This window comes from Artibeus jamaicensis, unplaced genomic scaffold, assembly GCF_021234435.1.
Source record: "Artibeus jamaicensis isolate MK-2021 breed Jamaican fruit bat unplaced genomic scaffold, CSHL_Jam_final contig_64, whole genome shotgun sequence".
Classification (NCBI taxonomy): Eukaryota; Metazoa; Chordata; class Mammalia; order Chiroptera; family Phyllostomidae; genus Artibeus; species Artibeus jamaicensis.
In genome coordinates, this window is record NW_026521911.1 from 10,175,936 (window position 1) to 10,198,002 (window position 22,067).

Genomic DNA, 22,067 nt, shown 5'->3' on the forward strand with positions numbered 1-22,067 from the left:
TGCCATCCACCTACAAACGATGGGGTGGGGCTGGGTATCGGGGTGCCTTCACTCTCTAATATGCTAGACTACACACTGGCTCTTCTGGATAATCTCTTGACTCTACAGAACCCTTAAGAAAGATCCTCAGTTTTCCTAGTTTTACCCACTGACTCTAAATAGTTAAAGTAAAAAAAAAAAAACCACCTCGATTCTCTGTCTTTCCAGATCTTTCAAAAGCATCATCTATTTTGGGGGGCATATTTATATATTTATTTATTTAATTATTGTTCAAGTACAGTTTTCTGTCTTTTACTCCCATCTCAGCCCACTCCCATCAAAAGCATCATCTATTAGAGATGCTTTAAATAAGGTTTATTTGATGTTCTAATTCTTCAGTTTAAAATAAATTTCAGCATAATAAGGTTAACTTTAATTAAGGATGCCATCTGTCAAAAAATGTAAAGAAAAAAATAAAACCAAATTGTAATTGCAGAAAAATAGACATTTTTGGCAATTATTCTTTTCACAAAAATACAGTTCATCAACAGATTTAATATTAAATGAAGTAGGTAAATATTTTAAAGATTTTAAGCAAGGAAAAAGATTTCAAGAAAAACATCCCAAAATCAATAGTATCCTAAAATAGTAAGAATATCCTCTATTAAGCCCCCTAAACTCAGCATTATGTAACCTTTTACTTGAAAAAGAACAAAAACTAGAAACTAGTATTGTTTTAAGCCTTAAATTCCCACCACAGTATACTTTTCTGTCATGTTGAAATGAAAATAGTGACCGAATGCTTTGATAGGCAACGCATTAATTACAATGAGAACCAGAGGCTTCTGAAACCAAAGATTTTTCTGTGCCTTCCAGATACCAGGGAAAATAAGGGAAATATTTCAGTCTCTCATCCAGTAATTCACTTTGTAGACACTTTAAATTGAGATCACAGTAAATTTTTTAAAACAGAAAATGAAGGGTGAAAACTAATTTTTTAAGAAAAATTAAAAACAGAGGGAAGAAATCTTTGAACAGAATCTCTCTGTACCCCTGAAAGGTTTGGATCCAACCCTATTTGTTATCCTAGAAAAGCTCTTCTGAAGAAAGGTTTCAGTGTAAGAACTGCTTGAAAGAAGTCAACCCTTTGAAAACAGCAACAGCTCAGTCATTTATTAATGTCAAATATGCTGCCCGCATGAATTAGCTTGCCTTTTGGAGCCACACAGAAAGTTCTCGTGTACCTGCCTCTTAACGTCCTGACACTTCTGGCTTCAATGGCAGCAGCATCAACCACCAGGAAATAAAAATTTTTTTAAAAAGTTGAACATAACTACAGTCCACTTTTTCAATAGTTGATTCATCAATTTTTAATGGCTTCTTAAGAAAGTATCATCAGTGACCACAGCATATAAAGGCCTGCTCTGATGTTAAAGGAAAAGCAAAACAGAGTCATTTTCCCAAACTGACAAAATGTAACCAAATTACCACAAAACTGACCTTAGAAACAAAGAGAAATGGAGCAAAGAGGCCAGATTTCTCACTGGCAGTTCCACAGTGGCAAACATCCCAGAACTAAGAAAAGCTGCCAAGTAGAAGACAGAGAATTAAAGGACTTTCCAAAACCAGCCAAGCCCAGTGCACAGAGCAATCCCAAGCTGCAGGAGCAGGACACAGGGACAAGATGCCACCCTACTCTGTATTTACAGCACAGTTCCAAGTTGTTAAATCAAGTACCACAGAAATGGCTTTTTCCTGGGTTGGCATCAGACATCCTTCCTATCAGCTGCATTTGCATCATCTTTATACTTTTCATTTTGGGAGGACAAGGGTGGGTGGGGAATGACAAATGGGCCAAAGAGACTTCAGTATAAGAACCAAGAGAAAAATCCCTGCTTGCAGAGAAACAAAGGAATGGACTTCCTCTCTTGGAAAGGCAGGAACCCTGCTGCAGTTATGAGGGCCCTGGTAAGGAGACAAAGCTGCCACAAAGAGATTCTTTCCGGAAGTGGTCAAAGAAGGCAAGGACCTGGGGTGTGGGGTGGCTGCTGTCACCACCATCACCCTCTCTTCTGTCTCAGCCTTTGCCCCGGCAAATCCAATGATAAACACGGGAAAGTAATTTTGTGTAGAAAACCAAAGTGAATGGGAATGTGAGTGGAATGAACATAAAAGAAGAAACTGAAAATGATCAAAAGTTTCTCAGTGTGTCTTTCTCAGACTGGCATAGAAATCTCTGATCCACTGCTTCATGTATTTAACTTCCAAGGAGCGGGCTAATAGCAGAGTCTCGGGATCAAGGGCATTGTTGGCTCGAAGATCTAGGTGATGGGCCCCTTCTGGGATAGTGATGGCAACCAAGGTGTCTGTGATGTTCTTGGTTACTCCACCTCCTGACCAGGGGTCTAGGTCACCATTGCTAAGTGAGGGAAAGAAGAAAAAATAGGATTGTTAAATTTTTGTATTTATATCCAGATAAGACAGGAGAAACCTATTTTGTGAATAACAGCTAAAATGACAAGCTTGTAACCTAGGCATTTGATCTGGGGACCTAATCTGTCATACAGGAAGGTTATTCACACCAGTACATTTTTCTGCAAACAACTACTAGAAACAGGACCAAGGAGTAAAGGTGGTACCCAATAAATCAGTTCAGATTGCACCAAAAATTGGAATTTAGAAACCTAAATTTCAATCCCAGCTTCATCACTCAAAAGCCAGATGACCTCCCTCCTCTGAAACACAGAGATAACAAGGCCAACCTCACAGGGCTGTTGCCTGGATTAAACCAGGTGGTACATGTTGTATTTAGTAAGCACAAGTGTCAGGCACGTAGCAGTCCCTCTGTTAATGCCAGTGTCCTCCTTCCTAGGACCAGCTATCAAAGTAATAAAGAAAAACTCTCCTATTTTAAAACGCTAATTATCTCTTAGCTATCAAAGAAAAACCTTCATTTTTACACAATACATCCCTTGTAGTAGATTACTTGGGGAAATAGGGTATAAAACTGAAAAAATTCCTCCAAATTGGAATCAGAATATGTGGTCACTACTCAAAGATCCCCATTTTACAGTGGTTTTAAAGTTAAGAAAATGCTATTAGGTTATTAGTCTTAGCTGATACATACAACACATTTCAGAATGATTGCAACAGGATCAGTCATTGAAACAGGCTATTTAGTTTAGCTGAGTAAAAATGCAACACAATCACAGAGAGCATCCCTAATAATATTTAAGAGCTTTATTGAGGTATATTTCACTGTGAAACTCACTCATTCAAAGTGTACATTTCAATGGTTTTTGTATATTCATAGTTTTGCAACCATTACCATAATTTTAGAACATTTTCATCATCCCCCAAAGAAACCCATTTTCACTGGCAGCCAATAATCCCAGTTTCCCTCCCCGCAATTCCTCACTCTCAGACCCACACAACCACTGATCTACTTTTCATCTCTACAGACTGCCTATTCTGGACATTTCATATAAATGGAACTATATAATAGGTGGTCTTTTGTGACAACAGGCTTCTTTCACTTGGGCATAATGTTTTCCAGGTTTCATCCAAGATGTAGTATGTATCAGCACATTATTCCTTTTTATTGACAAATAATATTCCATTGTATGAATATGTCACATTTATCCAATCATGAGATGTACATTTGCATTATTTCTACTTCTTTCTACTATGCACATTGCTCCTATGAACATTAATATGCAAGTTTTTGCATGGGTGCATGTTTTCATTTTTCTTCAGTATATACCTAAAAATGGAGTTTCAATATATATATGGTAACTTAACATTGTGAAAAGCTGCCAAGCTATTTTCTAAAGTGGCTGAATCATTTCACATTTTCCACTAGGAACACACAAGTGTTCCAATTTCTCTATATCCTTGCCAACACATGTTATAAGTCTTTTTGATTTTACATTTTTAATTTAAGTATAGCTGGTATATAATATTATATTAGTTATATTAGTTTTAGGTATATAGTGATTCAACATTTTTATAACTTTCAGTGTGATCACCTCACTAATTGTAGTAATAAATGTCATGATGCAAACTCATCACAATAGTATTGACTATATTCCCATTTACCTTTTTTACCATCCAAATTACAGCTTTGTGGATATGAAATGAATCTTATTGTTGCTCTGATTTGCATTTCCCAAACTGCTTACAGTATTGAGCATTTTTTCATGAGCTGATTTGACTGTATATCTTTGAAAAAAAAGTCTGTTCAGATTCCTGCCCTATTATAAAATGGCTTATCAATGAAATTATCTGATCCATATTGAGTTCATTTTTTGTGTGGTATAATATAGGGATCTAACTTCATTGTTTTGCATGGCGTATCCAGTTCTCCCAGCATCATTTCTTGAAAAATCTATTCTTTCCCCAATGAACTATCTATATTAGCATTCTTGTCTGCAAATTAATTGACCATACATATAAAGGTTGAGTTCTGGACTGTCAACTCTCTCCCACTGATTTATCTATCTTTATGCCACTTAAACACTGCGTTGATTATGGTAGCTATATTTTTTTAATTTTTTTATAGAGAAAGCTTATTTAGAAAGTCAAAGAGGTAGAAGTAGTGAGATGTGGAGAAATGGGCTTAGGAACAGTTACAGAAGCAAAAGAAGGGGCCCTTAAAACTTAGGAGACAGAAGGGTAAAATATAATGCACCTGGAGCGTACAGAGAGGGACTACAAAGGTGCAGGCATACATGTTATGTTGGCTTTATAACAAGTTTGAAACCAGGAAGTGTAAGTTCAAAACCAGAAAATATGAGTTCTGCAAATTTCTTCTTCATTTTCAAGACTGTTTTGGTTATTCTGGGTCCATTGCATTTTTACATACATTTTAAAATGAATTTGTCAATTTGTTTAAAAAAAAAAAACAGCTGGGATTTTGGTAGAGATTATGCTGTATCTTTGGATCAGTTGGTAGAGTATTGATATTTAACAGTATTAGTTCTTCTAACTTCCAGCCAAGATGGAGGCATAGGTTGATATGCTTCATTTCCTCACATGACCAATTAAAAAAAAAACAACCAGAACTGCCAGGAAATCAAACTATATGTAAGGTCAACAACAAAGTTGTTAAAGAAGAAACATTCATCCAAACTGGGAGGAGGGGTACAGATGGGCAGCTTAGGTGGAGAGAACCCACAGCATGATGCTGGTTAGCAGACCCAAATTCAAGTGTGACTTTCACATCATGAAAAGCAAGGACCTACATCCAAGATTACTCTATCCAGCAAAGCTCTCATTTAGAATGGAAGGGCAGATAAAGTGCTTCCAAGATAAGGTCAAGCTGGGTAAGTTCATCATCCCTAAGCCCTTAAGGTAAGAAATGTTAAAGAGACTTATCTAAGAAAAAGAAGAAAATAAAAAATATGAACAGTAAAATGACAAGAAACTCACAACTACCAACAACCACCTAAAAAAACATAAACTGAGCAAACAACTAGAACCGGAACAGATTCACATAAATAGAGGTCACAGGGAGGATTATTAAAGGTATATATATAATAATATATATACCTTTAATATTATTAAAGGGGTGGGGGAAGAGTATGAGGTAAAAATATGGGGGGAAAAAAGAAAAAAGGAAAAAAAAGGGGTAAAAAGGAAAAAAGAAAACTAATACAATCAATTTAGCTAATTAAATGGAAAAATATTCATTTAGTTACTTAAATATATGTGTTTGAAATGCAATTTTAAATTCCCACCACAAATTCTCACCTCACTTTTCTTTTAAAAAATAATTAATTGTGATTAATAACATCATTCTTGAAAAAAAAAAAACGAATCCAAAAATGTGATTTGGATCACATTTGGGTACGTAGAAAAGCAATAAAAGCCTGTCCAGGCAGGGGTCAGGGCCCTCTCTCTCACTTAGAGAGCAGCCATGCCGTCCCTTTTTCTCCATAGGACTTCTGTATAGTCTGTGTGAACTTGTCTCTCACAGCCACAATACACGGATCCTGTCAGCCAGGGTCCGCATCAAAGACCCAGTAGAGTCACTGTATGGAAAAAACATAATGAACTTTTTGGCCAACCCAATAGATGCCTGGATAAATTTCCCAACAGTGAGCCTCACTTAACTGCTGCCAACAATTAATTTGCCTGAAAAATGATGTTAAACTAATCATCTTCTCTGGAATTGCTTTTCAGAGTTATATTTAAATATCAGAGAATGACCGCTGGGGTAATACAATTTCTTACCAATTGGGGTTGGGGGGAAAAATTAATTCTCCCACCAAAACCACTATGATATTTAAAAAATACTGAAAATTTGGGGAAGACTTTTGGAAGTATTGGGTTGGTCAAAAAGTTTGTTTGTCTTTAACTTCATTCAAAACAATTTTATTAGACTTTATTATGACACCTGTCTTATCACTACGCATTCTATAAAAACCATATCAAAATGGGTGAATTTTTACACAGCCATTTTAATATTGATGACTGAAGTAACCTTTTCAGCATATTATGACTTATTATTTCAAGAAAGGTAAAAATTCAACTGAAACGCAAAAAAAGATCTGTGAAGCATATGAAGTTGCTGTGACTGATCGAACACGTCAAAAGTCTTTTGCAGTTTCTTAGCACTATTGACATTTTGGTCAAATAATTCTTTGCTGTGGGACTGTCTTATGCATTGGAAGATGTTTGGCAGCCCCCCTGGCCCCTACCCACTGGAAGCCAATAGCAAGAGATAGCTAACATACTCAAAATATCCAAATAAATAAAGTTATTGGTGAAAATGAAAAATGTCTTTTTTAAATATATTTTATTGATTATGCCATTACAGTTGTTCTATTCCCCCCTTCATTCCCCTCCAAACTGCACAATCCTCCCCTGCCCTTCCCTCCCCTATAGTATATGACCACAAGTTCTTTAGATTCTATCTTTCCCTTACTATTCTTACCCTCCCCCTATCTATTTTCCACCTACCATCTATGCTACTTATTTTCCGTACCTTCTCCCCCCTTCTCCTTCTCAAACTCCCCTGTTGCTAACCCTTCATGTGTTCTTCATTTCTATGGTTCTGCTCCTGATCTAGCTGTTCTCTTAGTTTGCTTTTGTTTTAGGTGTGGTTCTTAATAACTGTGAGTTTGCTGTCCTTTCACTGTTCATGTTTTTTATCTTCTTTTTCTGAGATAAGTCCCTTTAACATTTCATATAATAAGGGCTTGGTGATGATGAACTCCTTTAACTTGACCTTATCTGAGAAGTACTTTATCTGCCCTTCCATTCTAAATGAAAGCTTTGCTGGATAGAGCAATCTTGAATGTAGGTCCTTGCATTTCATGATTTGGAATACTTCTTTCCAGCCCCTTCTTGCCTGTAAGGTCTCTTTTGAGAAATCCGCTGACAGTCTGATGGGAACTCCTTTGTAGGTGACTGTCCCCTTAGCTCTTGCTGCTTCTAGGATTCTCGCCTTCATTTTAATCTTGGCTAATGTAATGATGATGTGCCTTGGTGTGTTCCTTCTTGGGTCCACCTTCTTTGGGACTCTCTGAGCTTCCTGGATGTCCTGGAAGTCTATTTCCTTTGCCAGAATGGGGAAGTTCTTCTTTATTATTAGTTCAAATAAGTTTTCCACTAGTGGCTGTTCCTTTCCCCCTTCTGGTACCCCTATAATTCGGATGTTGGAGCATTTAAAGGTGTCCTGGAGGTTCCTAAGTCTCTCCTCATTTTTTTGAATTCTTGTTTCTTCATTCTTTTCTGGTTGGTCATTTTTATCCTCCTTCTGGTCCACTCCTTTGATTTGAGTCCCAGTTTCCTTTCCATTACTATTGGTTTCCTGTGCATTTCCATTCATTTCAATTAGTTTAGCCTTCATATGTTCCTCTAATTTGTGACTAAAATCAACCAGTTCTGTGAGCATCCTGATCACCAGTGTTTTGAACTGTGCACCTGAAAGTTTGGCTATTTCTTCATCGCTTAGATTTATTGGCTCTGGCGCTCTGAGTTCTTCTTGAGCCATGTTTTTTTTTAATTTATTTTTTTAATTGCTTATGCCATTACAGTTGTTCTATTCCCCCCTTCATTCCCCTCCTCCCTGCCACCCCATCCCCACCATTCCCCCCTTTAGTTTATGACCATGTGTCTCAAGTACTTTAGATTCTATATTTCTCATACTATTCTTGCCCCCCCATCTATTTTCTATCTACTGTCTATGCTACTCATTCTCTGTACCTTTTACCCCCTTCTCCTCCTCCCACTCCCCTGTTGCTAACCCTCCTTGAGATCTTCATTTCTATGCTTCCACTCCTGATCTAGCTGTCCTTTTAGTTTGCTTTTGTTTTAGGTGTGGTTGTTAATAACTGTGAGTTTGCTGTCCTTTCACTGTTCATGTTTTTTTAACTTCTTTTTCTTAGGTAAGTCCCTTTAACATTTCATATAATAAGGGCTTGGTGATGATGAACTCCTTGAATTTGATTCCAAGTCATGAAATCCAAAGACCTACAACCAAGATTACTCTATCTAGCAAAACTTTCATTTAGAATGGAAGAACAGATAAAGTGCTTCTCAGATAAGATCAAATTGAGCCATGTTTTGATCTGTTCATGCCTGTTACGTATGAGGAGAGGAGCCTTAGTTGTTCCCCGGGGCGGGGCCACCCAGGTCGCTGGTTTGTGATGCTGTATGTGGGGGTAGGATTTGAGGGGGAGCAATAGCGGTCCCCTCTGCTGCTTCCCGCCACTGGGGCCTGTGCGGTCTGTCTCACTGCTCACTCCTTTGCTGGTTTATCTACGCACAAATGTGTGACCGTGGTCGACCTGCTGCCTTGCGCCTTCACTGGGTCCGCCCGTGGCTACCCCACACCTGGGATTCGCCCTTGGCTGCCTGGGTTGGAGGATCTTTTTTGCCTAACCCATTCTGCTGCTGGCTCTGCCCCTCTTACTGGTCTAGCTGAGTGGTTCATTGTTGTCTGACTTAGTATTGTTCAATTTTCTGTGGTTTGGCTGCATTTTTTGTTGCTAAAACTTTTGTTTTTAGACTTGGTTGTGCGAGAAGGCAAAGTGTTTCCACGCCTCCATCTTGGCGGAAGTCCAAAAATGTGTCTTTTAATTTATGGAAAATACTAAACAGACTTTTTGGCCAACCCTATGTTAATAGCTACTGTTTTTCAATCTTCATTCATTCAACAAATGTTTACTGAGTGCCTACTTTGTACCAGGCACTGACTGGGCACAGGGCATTCAGCAGTGAACAGACAGAATCTCTGCCCTCATGGTGCTCCCTTCCATAATAGTCTAACCACTCCCTGAAATGACCCTGTCAGGCACTCACGATTTCTACCTTAAATAACTAGCCAATCTGCCTGAGTCCACGCAGCTTACTCAGTGAAGAAGCAGAACAGCACCCTGGTCTCTCCAACTTCAAAGCCCAAGCCCTTAACTGCCAAATCTCCAATTACGGACTGAACTTCTCAATCTGAAAAGCAGTCATGCGTTTGTGGGAGGCATGTAAGGAGGGAAGCATGAACATAAAGATATTTTCACATGGCTCTTCATAAGACATTTTCTCACTCATCAACCAGAAGTGTTTTCTAGCCAGTAGCCATTAAGTACACAGCACAGAGACACCTGAGGCTGCTCCTTACTTTGGAAAAGTGCTTTCTTCAGAAAAGCAAAATTGTGAATTTTTAAGTAACTTAAAAAAATGGCACTGGAGTTTTCACCGAGCAACATATAAAAAAAGATTTCTTTTAAAAAAGTAGACTTGGCGCTGCAGAAGTGGATTAACCAGCATCTTCACATCTTTAACCTTTCACGTGCCTCTGACGCCTTCCCGAGCTTTGTATTTCATTCCTCGTTTTTACCAACACATTGATTGTACATTCAGTATGTGCCAGTCACTGTAGCAGGTGCTAAAGGTACAGAGATGATTCAGACAGTCCCTGACATTAAGAAGTCCACAGTCTCATGGGGGTAGACAGAAACACGGACAGATAATTTCCACACAGAGTGCTGGTGACAGTCACAGGCCCTGGGAGCTAAGCGGGTGCAGAAACCTGACCTCCCTGAGGGAGTCAGGGAGGGTTTCCTGGAGGTCGCCTGTGTCTTAAGAAAGGGAGGAAAAGAGGAAGGAAAAGGACATGCAGGGACAAATAAACAGTTTCCTGTGGCTTCAATGTAAAGTGCCAAAGAGTGTACCTCCATTTATTCATTCAATAAATTTTTTTGACCCTATATATCTGACAGTTCTGGGATGAGTACTCACTAGGTTAACTCTTTTAAGTACCATAACAACTTTATGGGGTGCATGGTATTATTATTCTCATTTTTTCAGAAGAGAAAACTGAGGATCAAAGAGAACAAGTAATTTTATTTAAGTCAACTCATTCTCCTTTGGCACAGCTCTGTTAGAAAGAACTTTCTTATACCAAACTAAAACTTTTTAACACTGAGCTATAATTTCCACCTATAGGCTTCAGTTTTATTCCCCAAAATTTTTCACAAAATCTGTCCCCCTCCCAGTGATGATGATGATGATTATTGTAATTTTGATGGCCTGAGGAAAGTAAGAGGTCAGGTGAATAACTAAATAAACACCTGTAATGGCTGAATCCAATTTAAAAAGGACACTGCATTTAACCAAAACTCACATATTAAAGTCTTCACACAAAGAGTTAAAGACTGCACATTATAATTCAACTTGAACTTCAGCTTTATAAGGTCAAAGCAAGGAAGGATGAGCTTAAAATGTCAGCATACTAGAAAATTCCATATAAATACCACATAGAGATTAGCTCCTAAAGAAAAACAAGAAATGGACAAGAGTGCTTCCTCCTGTGAGGAACAAAGATGAGCTTGGAGACATAAAGCTTGTAGTTAAGCTTTTTTAAGTCCTCTTGGTCCTTTCATGTTTCCCTAATCTCAAACACCCAAATTTGGTAAAGTTTCCTTAAAATCTGTAAATAGATTTATTTGTTCAACTGTCACTTTTTTCAGGCTGAGCTGAAGACTACAGTTGTCAAAAATCTATTGAAAACAAGGAGCGCAATTTAAGGAAATTAAACAATAAATCTTTAAGTTTTCCATTAAAGTGTTCCTACTTTTATTTTGAATAGACACCCCACTGGGTGAGAAAACAGCACCAACCCAGTCAGAGAGACTGCAAAGGGGACCCTGCTGTGGGCCTAGACCCAGACGGCGATCCTTCCGATCCTTCCATCAGAACGGCACTCCCCACTCTTCAGTGCTGTTGAGCACATCCCTAAGGCAGTTTGAACTCTTGTCTCTAAGAGCTTGTCAAAGAATGACATTTATTCAATACCATTTAAACAACAGCTCCAGGGTAAGATCTATGGAAGGGTATCTCTCTACTCTTTCCATATAGATTTGGGAAGTTTTTGGATTAAGAATAGCAACTAGCTGACAACCCTTACAGCTAGTCTTAAGGGCTGCTACTCTTAACAGCTGACAACCTGCTGTACAAGCCAAAACATGGAAATATTGAAGTCACAATCAGACACACAGAGAGTCTGCTCACGTAACTCTGATGTGAACCAAAGCCAAATATGTCTCTCTAGGAGCAGTGTAACATAGGAGAACAAACAGGATTTTTATGGTCAAACAGACCAAGGTTTGGCTTTATCAGTAACTAAAACAAAGCTGGATGAATTTTTGGCAAATGACTGAACACTGTGACCCTCACTTTCCTTCTCAGTTAAATAAAAAACGGTAACAACTACTTCACAGGATTATTGTGACGTTCAATTTTAGATAATATATTTAAAGTAACTCATATAGTGCCTAAAACAGAAAAGGTTGGCAACTTCAAGAGTGTTTGTTGAATGAATACTAAAAAGTTTTTATTACCATTAATAACAACAGTAACAAAAGTAAGACAAATTGAAAACAGATGATGTTTCATGTGTGCTGGGGAGTTTTTAAAAATATTTTAAATCTGTTGCTATATTGTTTTTAATCCTTTAAGCATGTTAGTAATAGAGTATGAAATCATATCTCTTCTCAGCATCCTCTATTTTTCAAGGAATAGGAAAAAAGGATGCCACTACATGTATTCTATGTTGTTTACTATCCAACATTTTTCCTGGTTCTGTGTTCTCAGCTATTCTACAAGTATCTCTATCAACCAAAGTTTTTCTCTGGACCAATAAAAACTCACCTGAAAATGATATTCGTATGGGAACTGATGTTTTTGCCTCCATACATAGTAGTGATCCAGGAGGGCCTTGGTTTCACACCCCACTGTTTAAAACAATCATCTGAAAATTCCTTCAAGTCCCATAAGTGAGGTTCAAACATGTCATCAATCCCGTTTGTACAAAAGGGCATGACCATTTCTGTGCAGGCCTAAGAAAGCAAACCAAAAGAATCTAATAAAAAATAAGGCACAAAGAAGTTGAATAACTTGTCCAAGGTCATACAGCTAGTAAGCAGCAAAGTCAGGGTTGGATGTCAGGCAGTCAGGCTTCAGAGCTCCTGTCTGTTAGCTCTGTCCCACACCACCTCTCATTGCTCCTGGGAAGCACAGAAGTTATAACTATATATTCCTTCCTTATAAAGTTGAGAAGTCACAGAAGTTATAACTATATATTCCTTCCTTATAAACCGCTTTCTTTCACATCTCTTATCATATTGAATCCTCAAAACAAGTATTCTGGGAGGAAAGTATTTTTATTCTTATTATCCTTATTGTACTGATAAGAAACAAAGCTGCACAAACAGTGAAGTTAGGCTCCCCTTCTTTTATGAGGTCTGTCCAGAAGGTATCCAGCCATGTAATATGAAAAGAGACATTTATTGAAAAAGATACAAGAAATACTGTACATCAGACAATGACACCTCAGTCTCCTTCAAAGTAGTTACTTTGATATATCACACAGTTCTCCCAAATGCTGTCAGCTGTCCTGTTGTATTTTTGTGAATCTCACTGATTCAGAAAAATCTCACTGATGGTCTGAAATCTCTTCCCTTCCAAAGTGATTTTAGTTTGGGGAAAAGCCAGAAGTGTCAGGGTGCCAAATATGGGCTGTGCAGGGACTGAGTCACCTGGGTGATTTGATGTTTCACAAAAAAACTCTGCACGAGACATGATGCATGAGCAGGCACACTCTCATGATGAAATTGCCAATCACCAGTTGCCCGAAGCTGCAGACTTTTGAATTATCAACTAGCTTGCACAGAGGAATGTTCAAGCTTAACACAAAAACTGATGCAGATTTATCGCTCTGCTCAGTTATTTTAAAAGTGACAGTTTTGCAGTACACATAACATCTCACTCAGTGGCTATGGCAGACTCCGGCCAGCAGAGACTGCCTGTTGTGACTGAAGATGAGAATAAATGCACAGGCGACAACATTCCTGTTGAGAAAAAGGGAATGGCACAGCTACTCTGTCACAGGAAGAGTGCCTATGAATGCCTCAGCCACTCCCTCAAGAGGAGAGTGCCTTGACCCTTGCCTACACAAGCTTTTATTGTTTTCCTCAGGCCTTGCATCAGAGAAAGATTTATTATCTATTACACAGAATATTATTGTCTACATTTTAGATACAATCAAGAAAATGAAAATAACATGCAGAGGGGAATGGCAATAAGCTGATTAGCTCTGTCCATGGGAAAATTTGCACAGGCTTTAAAAATTACCTTGAAGATAGACAATACGCATTTGTTGTTTTAGACCAGGGTAATGGAGTTTTAGCAAGAGCAAGCCACAACAGTCTGCATGCATTGTTTAAGCCTGATTCCCACAGGAAAACTCAGTTTGAACGTCTGGCTCCTGTCCACCACTTTGCTTCTGTAGGTTTTCCATATAGAGCTGAGTCACATTTGCCAGACTGAAACAAACCAGTCCCCTACAAGTGGCATCTATTGCCCCCACTGACTAGTACAGTGAAGTCACCACTGTTCACACATGCACATGCCAGTCCCCTCGCCTTGGCTCACAGGTTCTATTGATGTCGTGCAAACCATTCACTACATTAACAAGGGTTGGGCTTTTTCTGGACAGACCTCATGTGTGTCCATAAAATAGTTCCTTTATAAAACTTATCAAGATCTATTGTACTATTAGGTACACTTCTTTTTCAACAAGCTATATGTGATGGTAAGATCATATCTTATTTATCTCTGTATCTTTGGAACCTAGAAAGGTGACTGACCAATGTTAAGAACTCAGAATATATTTGATGATGATTAAATACATATAAGAATGAATGAGGAAATTTATTCATGATCTCTGAATGAGACCAAATTGAGATTCGGGTTAAGTGACAAAATTTTGTGGATTCTCTCTTACAACACGTTCATAGCAGAGAAAAGTAAGTACCACTTGGGGAAACTATACACACTTACCTGATAGCTCCAACCCAGGGTTCCCAGACTCCTAGTTGCTATCTCTGACATATTTAGGCATCTCGCCTGGCCTGAATAATTGTGATATACATTCAGAGCTTGAAAAATATTCTGCAGCAACTGTGTATCTGATACATGGGGATTTCGCAAATACTGGCATACCACCTGTCATTTCACAGAAAGAAAGGAGGTAATCAGAAGAGAAATATAAAATTATCGTGTAATAAAACAAAAAAGACATAGGACTTTGATCATAAAACAATCTTGAGCGTTCAACTTGCACTGCTTGACAATTTCCCTGTTTGGAGTATAATCCCTTTATAAATGAGTAAACCTTTTAAATTACGCCCCAAACTAAAACAAAACCAAAGTTAGTTGCCTAACATGCAAAGTGCCCCCTACCACTCTAGCTTCATTTCTTGCAGCTTTTGCTGCCCCATTTCTGGTCCACCAAGCTCTTTCTCTCATCTTTGCCTTCGTTCACCTGAAATGCCCTTTTCCCACTCTCCCACTCCACTAATGCCTGGCAAACACCAACTCACCTTCCACAATACTCAGCTCATGTATCATCTCTCCCATGAGGCCATCACTGCCTATGCCCTCCAGTTAGGGAGAAGTAAATCAGTCCCTTCTGTATGCCTCTACTATGCCCTGTGCCTATTTCTCTCAGAGGCACTGTAATGCTGTACAGCACTTGTTTGATCCAGAATGTGCCCCTCACCACTTACTCAACAAGATATCTAGGACCAGCTTCCAGCAACACTATCCTGGAAAAAAAGGGAAACTTGGAAAGACAGACAGAAGGCATCATAGAAAAAGTTAAATGCCTCTCCCAAAATGTGTATTTCCATGTAATTTTAAGTAATATTTTATGGGGGGGAGGTTTGTTTCATAGTCAATTGCAGGAAATATATTAGCAAATGTGAACAGCTTTCTTAACTGCAGGATCCAAAGAGCCTTTAACATGCTCAACTACAATGTGACTTTCCAAAGGGAAGATGGACTATGCATTAATTCCAGTAAGTTTTTGGAAATATTGAGTGTGAGAAAAATCAGAAATTAAAATGTTCAAATAACTAAATATTCTTTACTTTAAAAAGTAACTCTGAGGCCACACACCAGGGTTTAGGGTACACATAGAAAAACAGAATTGTGCTATACTGAGAGCTTCACGAACCTACCAAGTCTAAAACAATTAGAGAATGGTAAGATAAAAGATATCTGATTCCATGGCGCATTTCTCAGAAAACCTGGCCCTAAGATTGTGCCAATTATAAATATCCAAGAAAATATGGAAATCAAGAATCAAACACAGAATTTATTAAATTAACTATTTCCAACAGATGATCAGCATTGTGTCCTATATGTGGACACCAACAGCAGATTCAGCTCTTTCAAAATACAGCACAAAACTAGAGTAGACACATGGATGCAGAGAAGAGCATTATGTTCAAGCACAGCATGGGAGATGAGGCAGGGAGACAATGCAAGCTGGGTAGGGGGAACAGAGGGTGCTGACTTGCAGCAACAAGTGGCCTCAAACTCTGGAAAAGAACAGTAGCAAGTGAGTGTGACTCACATGTTGGCATCAGATCCCCTCTCGGCACTAGAACACTGGGCCCAGGTCAGGCAAAGAAAAGAGGAGATCCCATGACTAGCATCTGAAAATAGCAGTTACTGTGGCTCCTTAAAAGACACAAGCCTGGCTGGGGAACAGCACCGGTTGACAATACTTGGGTTTTGGCAACCCCAATTATACAAAGGGAAAGAAGATGACACTGAGAAACTTTGCCTCTGATGACAGAAATTCCATGTCCAGATTAAGGGCAGTCCTGGACCCCCTCTCCTCTGTGAGGTCAGGGCACCCTTAGCATACTGGGTCCAGTTCTGACCACCGCACTTTAAGAAGAACATTGACCAGCATGAGAAAATCCAGGGGGGAGCAATCAGGATAGGGAATTGAGGAATAGATGAAGATACCCTATAACTGGTCATTGGTATCATTCTCAATCTTTCATTATTAGAGGTAAGACTACAATAAACATACTTAAGGCTAAATGTTTACAATTATCCTAAACTGTTTTCTTGAAATAAATTCTTAGCAAAAATACTGGCTCAAAGGAAATAAAAATTTTAAGGCCTTTGCAACATCTCATCAAATTGCCTTATGGAGGGAGGGCTGGGTAGAGGGGAGAGAAGGGAGAAAATTTGGCACAACTATAATAGCATGCATGACAAAAGATTTTAAAAAGTGCCTTAAAGAAAGTAAGTACCCATTTACAATTCTATCAATATACTAGGTAGAATCCAGAAAAATATCATGTAATAATTATTTGCAAATTTACTAAGAAAATTTTGTTACTGTAGGTGTTTCAAAAGTTCCTTCCTAACTCAGAGACTCTAAATCCAAGCATCATCCTCTAGCATGGAAAAAACCATCTCTACATTTCTCTAAGCATTTCCTTAACAATTTTGTTAGCAAAGAGTAAATAAATCTTTCCAAAAAATGCTGAGGTTATACCAACAAAACCTCAGCACTACTCCCAAATTTATTCAAAGGCTAGTAATTCAAAAGGAGAGATTCATATACTTTCATTAAAGATCTATAGGATATATAAAACTTATGTAAATGCTATGTTGAACCCTATGAAATTGCCATGTTTATAAGTCAAACAAATATTGGCATACTTAGTCTAAGGTCATATAATACTTCAACTTAAGCTTGATAATTTGCAGACATTACCCACTTTTGAGGGCAAGCACTTAAATCTGTTGATTGTTTACTTGGGGGCCATGATCTAATCAGACAAGAAAAGAGTCCCTGCCAACCATTTCCACCCAAAATGCTCAACATGAAGGTAGCCCCTGTACTATATTTTCTATTTATTTTGTGGACACTAACAGCGTCTTTTCAACAATTTCTACATAAGGTATTGCTTAAGGCCATAAATTCAATTATACGTGGACAGCTGAAGCTGAGGCTGCTAGTACAACTACTGAATGTTCCTTGAGATCAGGTACTTTCCCTACAGTGCTGCAGGGAGAAACATAATGATAGTCCCCATTTCACACAGGAAGAAACAAGCTTAGAATTTAAAAACTGTGAGTATAGGTTTTAAACCCAGACTTTGGCCACAAAGTCCTGATAAAACAATCTCTCTCCCAGATATATGATAACAATAGGTAAGCACTGATTCAGTGCTTAGTATACACCTGGTTTTATTAAATTCTCTTAATGACCCTAATAAGCATTACAATTACTATTATTCCCATTTTTCAGATGAGGAAATTAAAATATACAGTGCTTAAAAGATCTGTCCAAAGCCACACAGCCACAAAGTGGAAGAGCTGGGATTCAATCAAATAAGACCCCCTGTGAAGCTTCCATTCCTAAACCAGTACACTACACATACTCAAATTTAAAGTTAGAGGTATGAGACAAACAACAACACAAACAGTGTCTAAATATACCTGAAATCTCATGCTTAATGATATTTATTTTTACTTTCCCATTACAGTCAACACTCACAAAAACCGATTTTATATTAGTTTCAAGTGTACAGCATAGTGGTTAGATGTTTACAAACTTAGGAAGTGAATTCCCCTATAAGTCTAGTACCCACCTGGCACCATACATAGTTATTCTATGCTACTGACTATATCTCCTATGCTATATCTACATTCCTGTGACTATTATCATGCTTAATTTTTTTATAAATTTCTTTTATTTTTACGTAGTCTTTGTATTTTCCTAAGTTTATTTTTTAGGTAACAACTTAGAAAGAATTCTGTGGCACTATAGAAAATAAAACTTTTAGCCCTGGCTGGTGTAGCTCAGTGGATTGAGTGTGGGCCTGCGAACCACACGATCGCGGTTCGTTTCCCAGTCAGGGCACATGCCTGGGTTGCAGGCCAGTTTCCAGCAGGGGACTCACGAGAGGCAACCACACATTGATATTTCTCTCCTTCTCTTCCCCTCTAAAGATAAATAAATAAAATAATAATAATAAAACTTTTTATTATGCTATAGTAAAAAGAGAACTGTAAAACATTAATGTGAGACTCAAGAATAGCATGAAATGAACAGACCATTTTCTATTTCTAAATCACTTTCTAATTCTCAGAACAAAAGTAAACATTCAGGAAAAACTAAAAAACAGCATTACATGTCCATTTTAATAATTGTGGTTTTTCAGAGTATAGAAATACTGCAACTTCTGGCCAAGATGGAGGCGCAGGCATATATACTTTGCCTCCTTGCACAAACAAAAAAACAACAACCAATTTAAAAACAGAAAAACAACCAGAACTGACTGAAAGTCCAACTGTATATGAGTCTAACAACCAAGGAGTTAAAGAAGAAACATTAATCCAGACCAATAGAGGGGTCAAGACGAGCAGCCAGGGTGGAGAGGATGACTGGTAAGGTAGTGGCTAGAGGACCGGGTCAGGAAGTCCTACATTCACTTGCAGATAAACTGGGAGAAACAACTGGGGAACGAGACAGACTATGCAACCCAGGATTCCAACACGGGAAAATAAAGCCTCAAAACCTGACTGAAAAGACCCATGGGGATTGTGCTATGGGAGAAACTCCCAGCCTCACAGGAAAGTTTGTTGGAGAGACCCACAGGGTCCTAAAACACATACAAATACACCCACATGGGAATCAGCACCAGAAGGGTCCAATTTGTTTGTGGGTAGTGAGGGAAGAGACTGAAAACCAGCCAAGAGCTAAGGAAGGTACATTGTTCCCTCTCAGAACCCTCCCCCACATACAGCAACACAACCAACAATGCGGGATGCCCCACCTGGTGAGTACCTAAGGCTCTGCCCCTCACGACATAACAGGCACACCAAGACAAAAAAAAATGGCCCAAATGAAAGAACAGATCAAAGCTCCAGAAAAAATACAAGTGATGAAGAGGTAACCAACCTATCAGACGCACAGTTCAAAGCACTGGTAATTAGGATGCTCACAGAAACGGGTGAGTATAGTTACAAAACAGAGGAAAAAGTGAAGGCTTTGGAAAGTGAAATAAAGGAAAATGCACAGGGAGCCAGCAGTGCCATAAAGAAAACTGGGACTCAAATCAATGGTTTGGAACAAAAGGAAGAAATAAACATTCAACCAGAGTAGGATGAAGAAACAAGAATTCAAAATAATGAGGAAAGGCTTAGGAACCTCCAGGACACCTTTAAACATTCCAACATCCAAATTATAGGGGTACCAAAAAGAGAAGAGGAAGAGCAAGACATTGAAAACTTATTTTTAAACATAATTAAGGAAAACTTTCCCAATCTGGCAAAGGAAATAGACTTCTAGGAAGTCCAGCAAGCTCAGAGAGTCCCAAAAAGGTTGGACCCAAAGAAGCACACAACAAGGCACATCCTAATTACACTGCCTAACACTAAAGATAAGAAGAGAATCTTAAAAGCAACAAGAGAAAGGAGACAGTTACTTACAAAGGAGTGCCCATAAGACTATCAGCTGATTTCGTCAAAGAAACCTTGTGGGCAAGAAGGGGCTGGAAAGAAGTATTCCAAGTCATGAAAGGCAAGGACCTACATCCAAGATTACTCTATCCAGCAAAGTATCATTTAGAATGGAAAGGCAGATAAAGTGCTTACGAGATAAGGTCAAGTTAAAGGAGTTCAATCATCACCAAACCCTTATTATATGAAATGTTAAAGGGATTTATCTATGAAAAAGAAGATAAAAATATGAACAGTAAAATGACAACAAACTCATAATCATTAACAACCAAACCTAAAAACAAAAACAAAAACAAACTGAGCAAAGAACTAGAACAAGAACAGAAGTCACAGAAATGGAGATCACAAGGAGGGTTATCAAGGGGGAGAGGAAGAGGGGAGAATGGGGGAAAAGATACAGGGAATTAAAATAAATGGCAGGTAAAAAATAGGGGGAGGTTAAGAATAGTATAGGAAATGTAGAAGCCAAAGGACTTATATGTACAACCCATGGACATGAACTAAGGCAGGGAATGCAGGTAGGATGGGGGGTACAAGGCAGAGGAAAATAAAGGGGGGAAACAGGATAACTGTAATAGTATAATCAATAAAATAAATTTAAAAAAATTAAAAAAATACTGCAGATAATAGAACATTCTAAGCTTAGCACCAAACTAATCAGCTCTGCAACCAAATATTTTGATTCTGCCCTTTGAGCCCAAGGCACCAGAGAAAGTGAAGATAACAATTTGCTTAAAAGCTTTAAATGTCCCCCGCCTATAAGCATAATCATTTGAATAAGAGTAAGGAACATGAAACAATAAACATTTTTTTAAATACGAGCGAAAGAAGATAGATTTAAAAAAAAAGACCATGGGCAAAGGATCTGAACAGATACTTCTCCAAGGAGGACCTAAAGAGGATGCATAGGCATGTGAAAGGATGTTCAACATCACTAGCCATCAGAAAGATGCAAATTAAAACCACAATGAGATACCACTCCCTACTGGTCAGAATGGCCATCATAAACAAATCAACAAACTAAAAGTGCTGGAGAGATTTTGGAGAAAAAGGAAACCTAGTACACTGTAGTGGGAATGCAGACTAGTGCAGCCACTGTGAAAACCAGCATCAAATTTCCTCAAAAGACTAAAAATTAAACTGCCTTTTTATTCAGCAATTCCACTGCTGGGATTACATTGTAAGAATCCTGAAACACCAATTCAAAAGTACCTATGCACCCCAATGTTCATAGCAGCATTATTTACAATACCGCAGTGCTGGAAACAGCTTAAGTGCCCATCAGTAAATGAGGAGATCAAAAAACTGTGGAACATTTACACAATGGAATACTACATAGCAGAAAGAAAGAACTCCTACCTTTCATGACAGCACGGAAGGAACTAGAGAGCCTCATGCTAAATGAAATAAGCCAGGAGCTAAAAAAACAAATACCATATGATCTCACCTATAAAAGGACCCTAGAGAACAACACAAACAAACAAGCAAAAGAGAATGAGAGGCATGAAAACAAGAAACAGAGTGACAGCAACCGAAAGGCATGGAGGAGAGGGGAAAGGTCTAGTTAAGGAACAGGTATAAATGACCCACAGCCATGGACAACAGGGTGGGGACTGACTATGAGTGGGACAGTGGGGAGTGGTGGCCAGGGGAGAGCAACAGAGGGGAAATTGGGACAACTGTTACAGGACAACAATTATTAAAAAGTATATTAGAAAGAAAAATGCCATATGATTTCAATCATATGTGTAATCAAATGAACAAACTGAACTAACAAGGAAAATGGGGACACACTCATAGATGGAGAGCAAGATGAGAGCTAGTTGTGGGTGGGGGTGGTCAGTGGGTGGAAGGTTTGAGCAAAAAGGAAAATGGACTCATGGACATGGACAATAATGTGGTGATTGCTCAGGGGAAAGCAGTATAAGGGGACTAAATGGTAATGTAAATAAAAAATACAATTGAGATTGAATTAAAAAAAAAATCTCCTTTCAGTACATCCCGACCACATTAGAGAAAGGATTAAGCAGATACATTCAGCTTTTCTAACAGATTTTCATTCTCTGGGGCTTCAATACCCCTCTCACACTCACTCAGATAATCACATTAGTTTTGTCATTAAAAGCTCCCTTTTCATAGAATGCACCTAAACCGCTTAAAACCACCCAGAGAGGTCGCATACATTACCAAACCAAGACAAACGGAAGAGATTTTCCACTTTATATCTTATTATTTCACAACATCTATCT

At 38.4% G+C, this 22,067-nt stretch overlaps 1 protein-coding gene across 3 annotated transcripts in view; it reads right to left on the bottom strand.

The window, feature by feature from the left end:
• Positions 1-237: 237 nt before the first annotated feature.
• Positions 238-22,067, bottom strand: part of PRCP (prolylcarboxypeptidase) — a 65,005-nt gene continuing 43,175 nt past the window's right edge. For all 3 annotated transcript variants that reach the window (XM_037165528.2, XM_037165529.2, XM_037165531.2), the window contains 3 exons: positions 14,323-14,487; positions 12,133-12,320; positions 238-2,398 (listed from right to left, as the gene is read on the bottom strand). In XM_037165528.2, the coding sequence (XP_037021423.2) occupies positions 2,182-2,398; positions 12,133-12,320; positions 14,323-14,487 (570 nt within the window). In that variant the 3' untranslated portion in view covers positions 238-2,181. The remainder of the gene's footprint in view (positions 2,399-12,132; positions 12,321-14,322; positions 14,488-22,067) is intronic.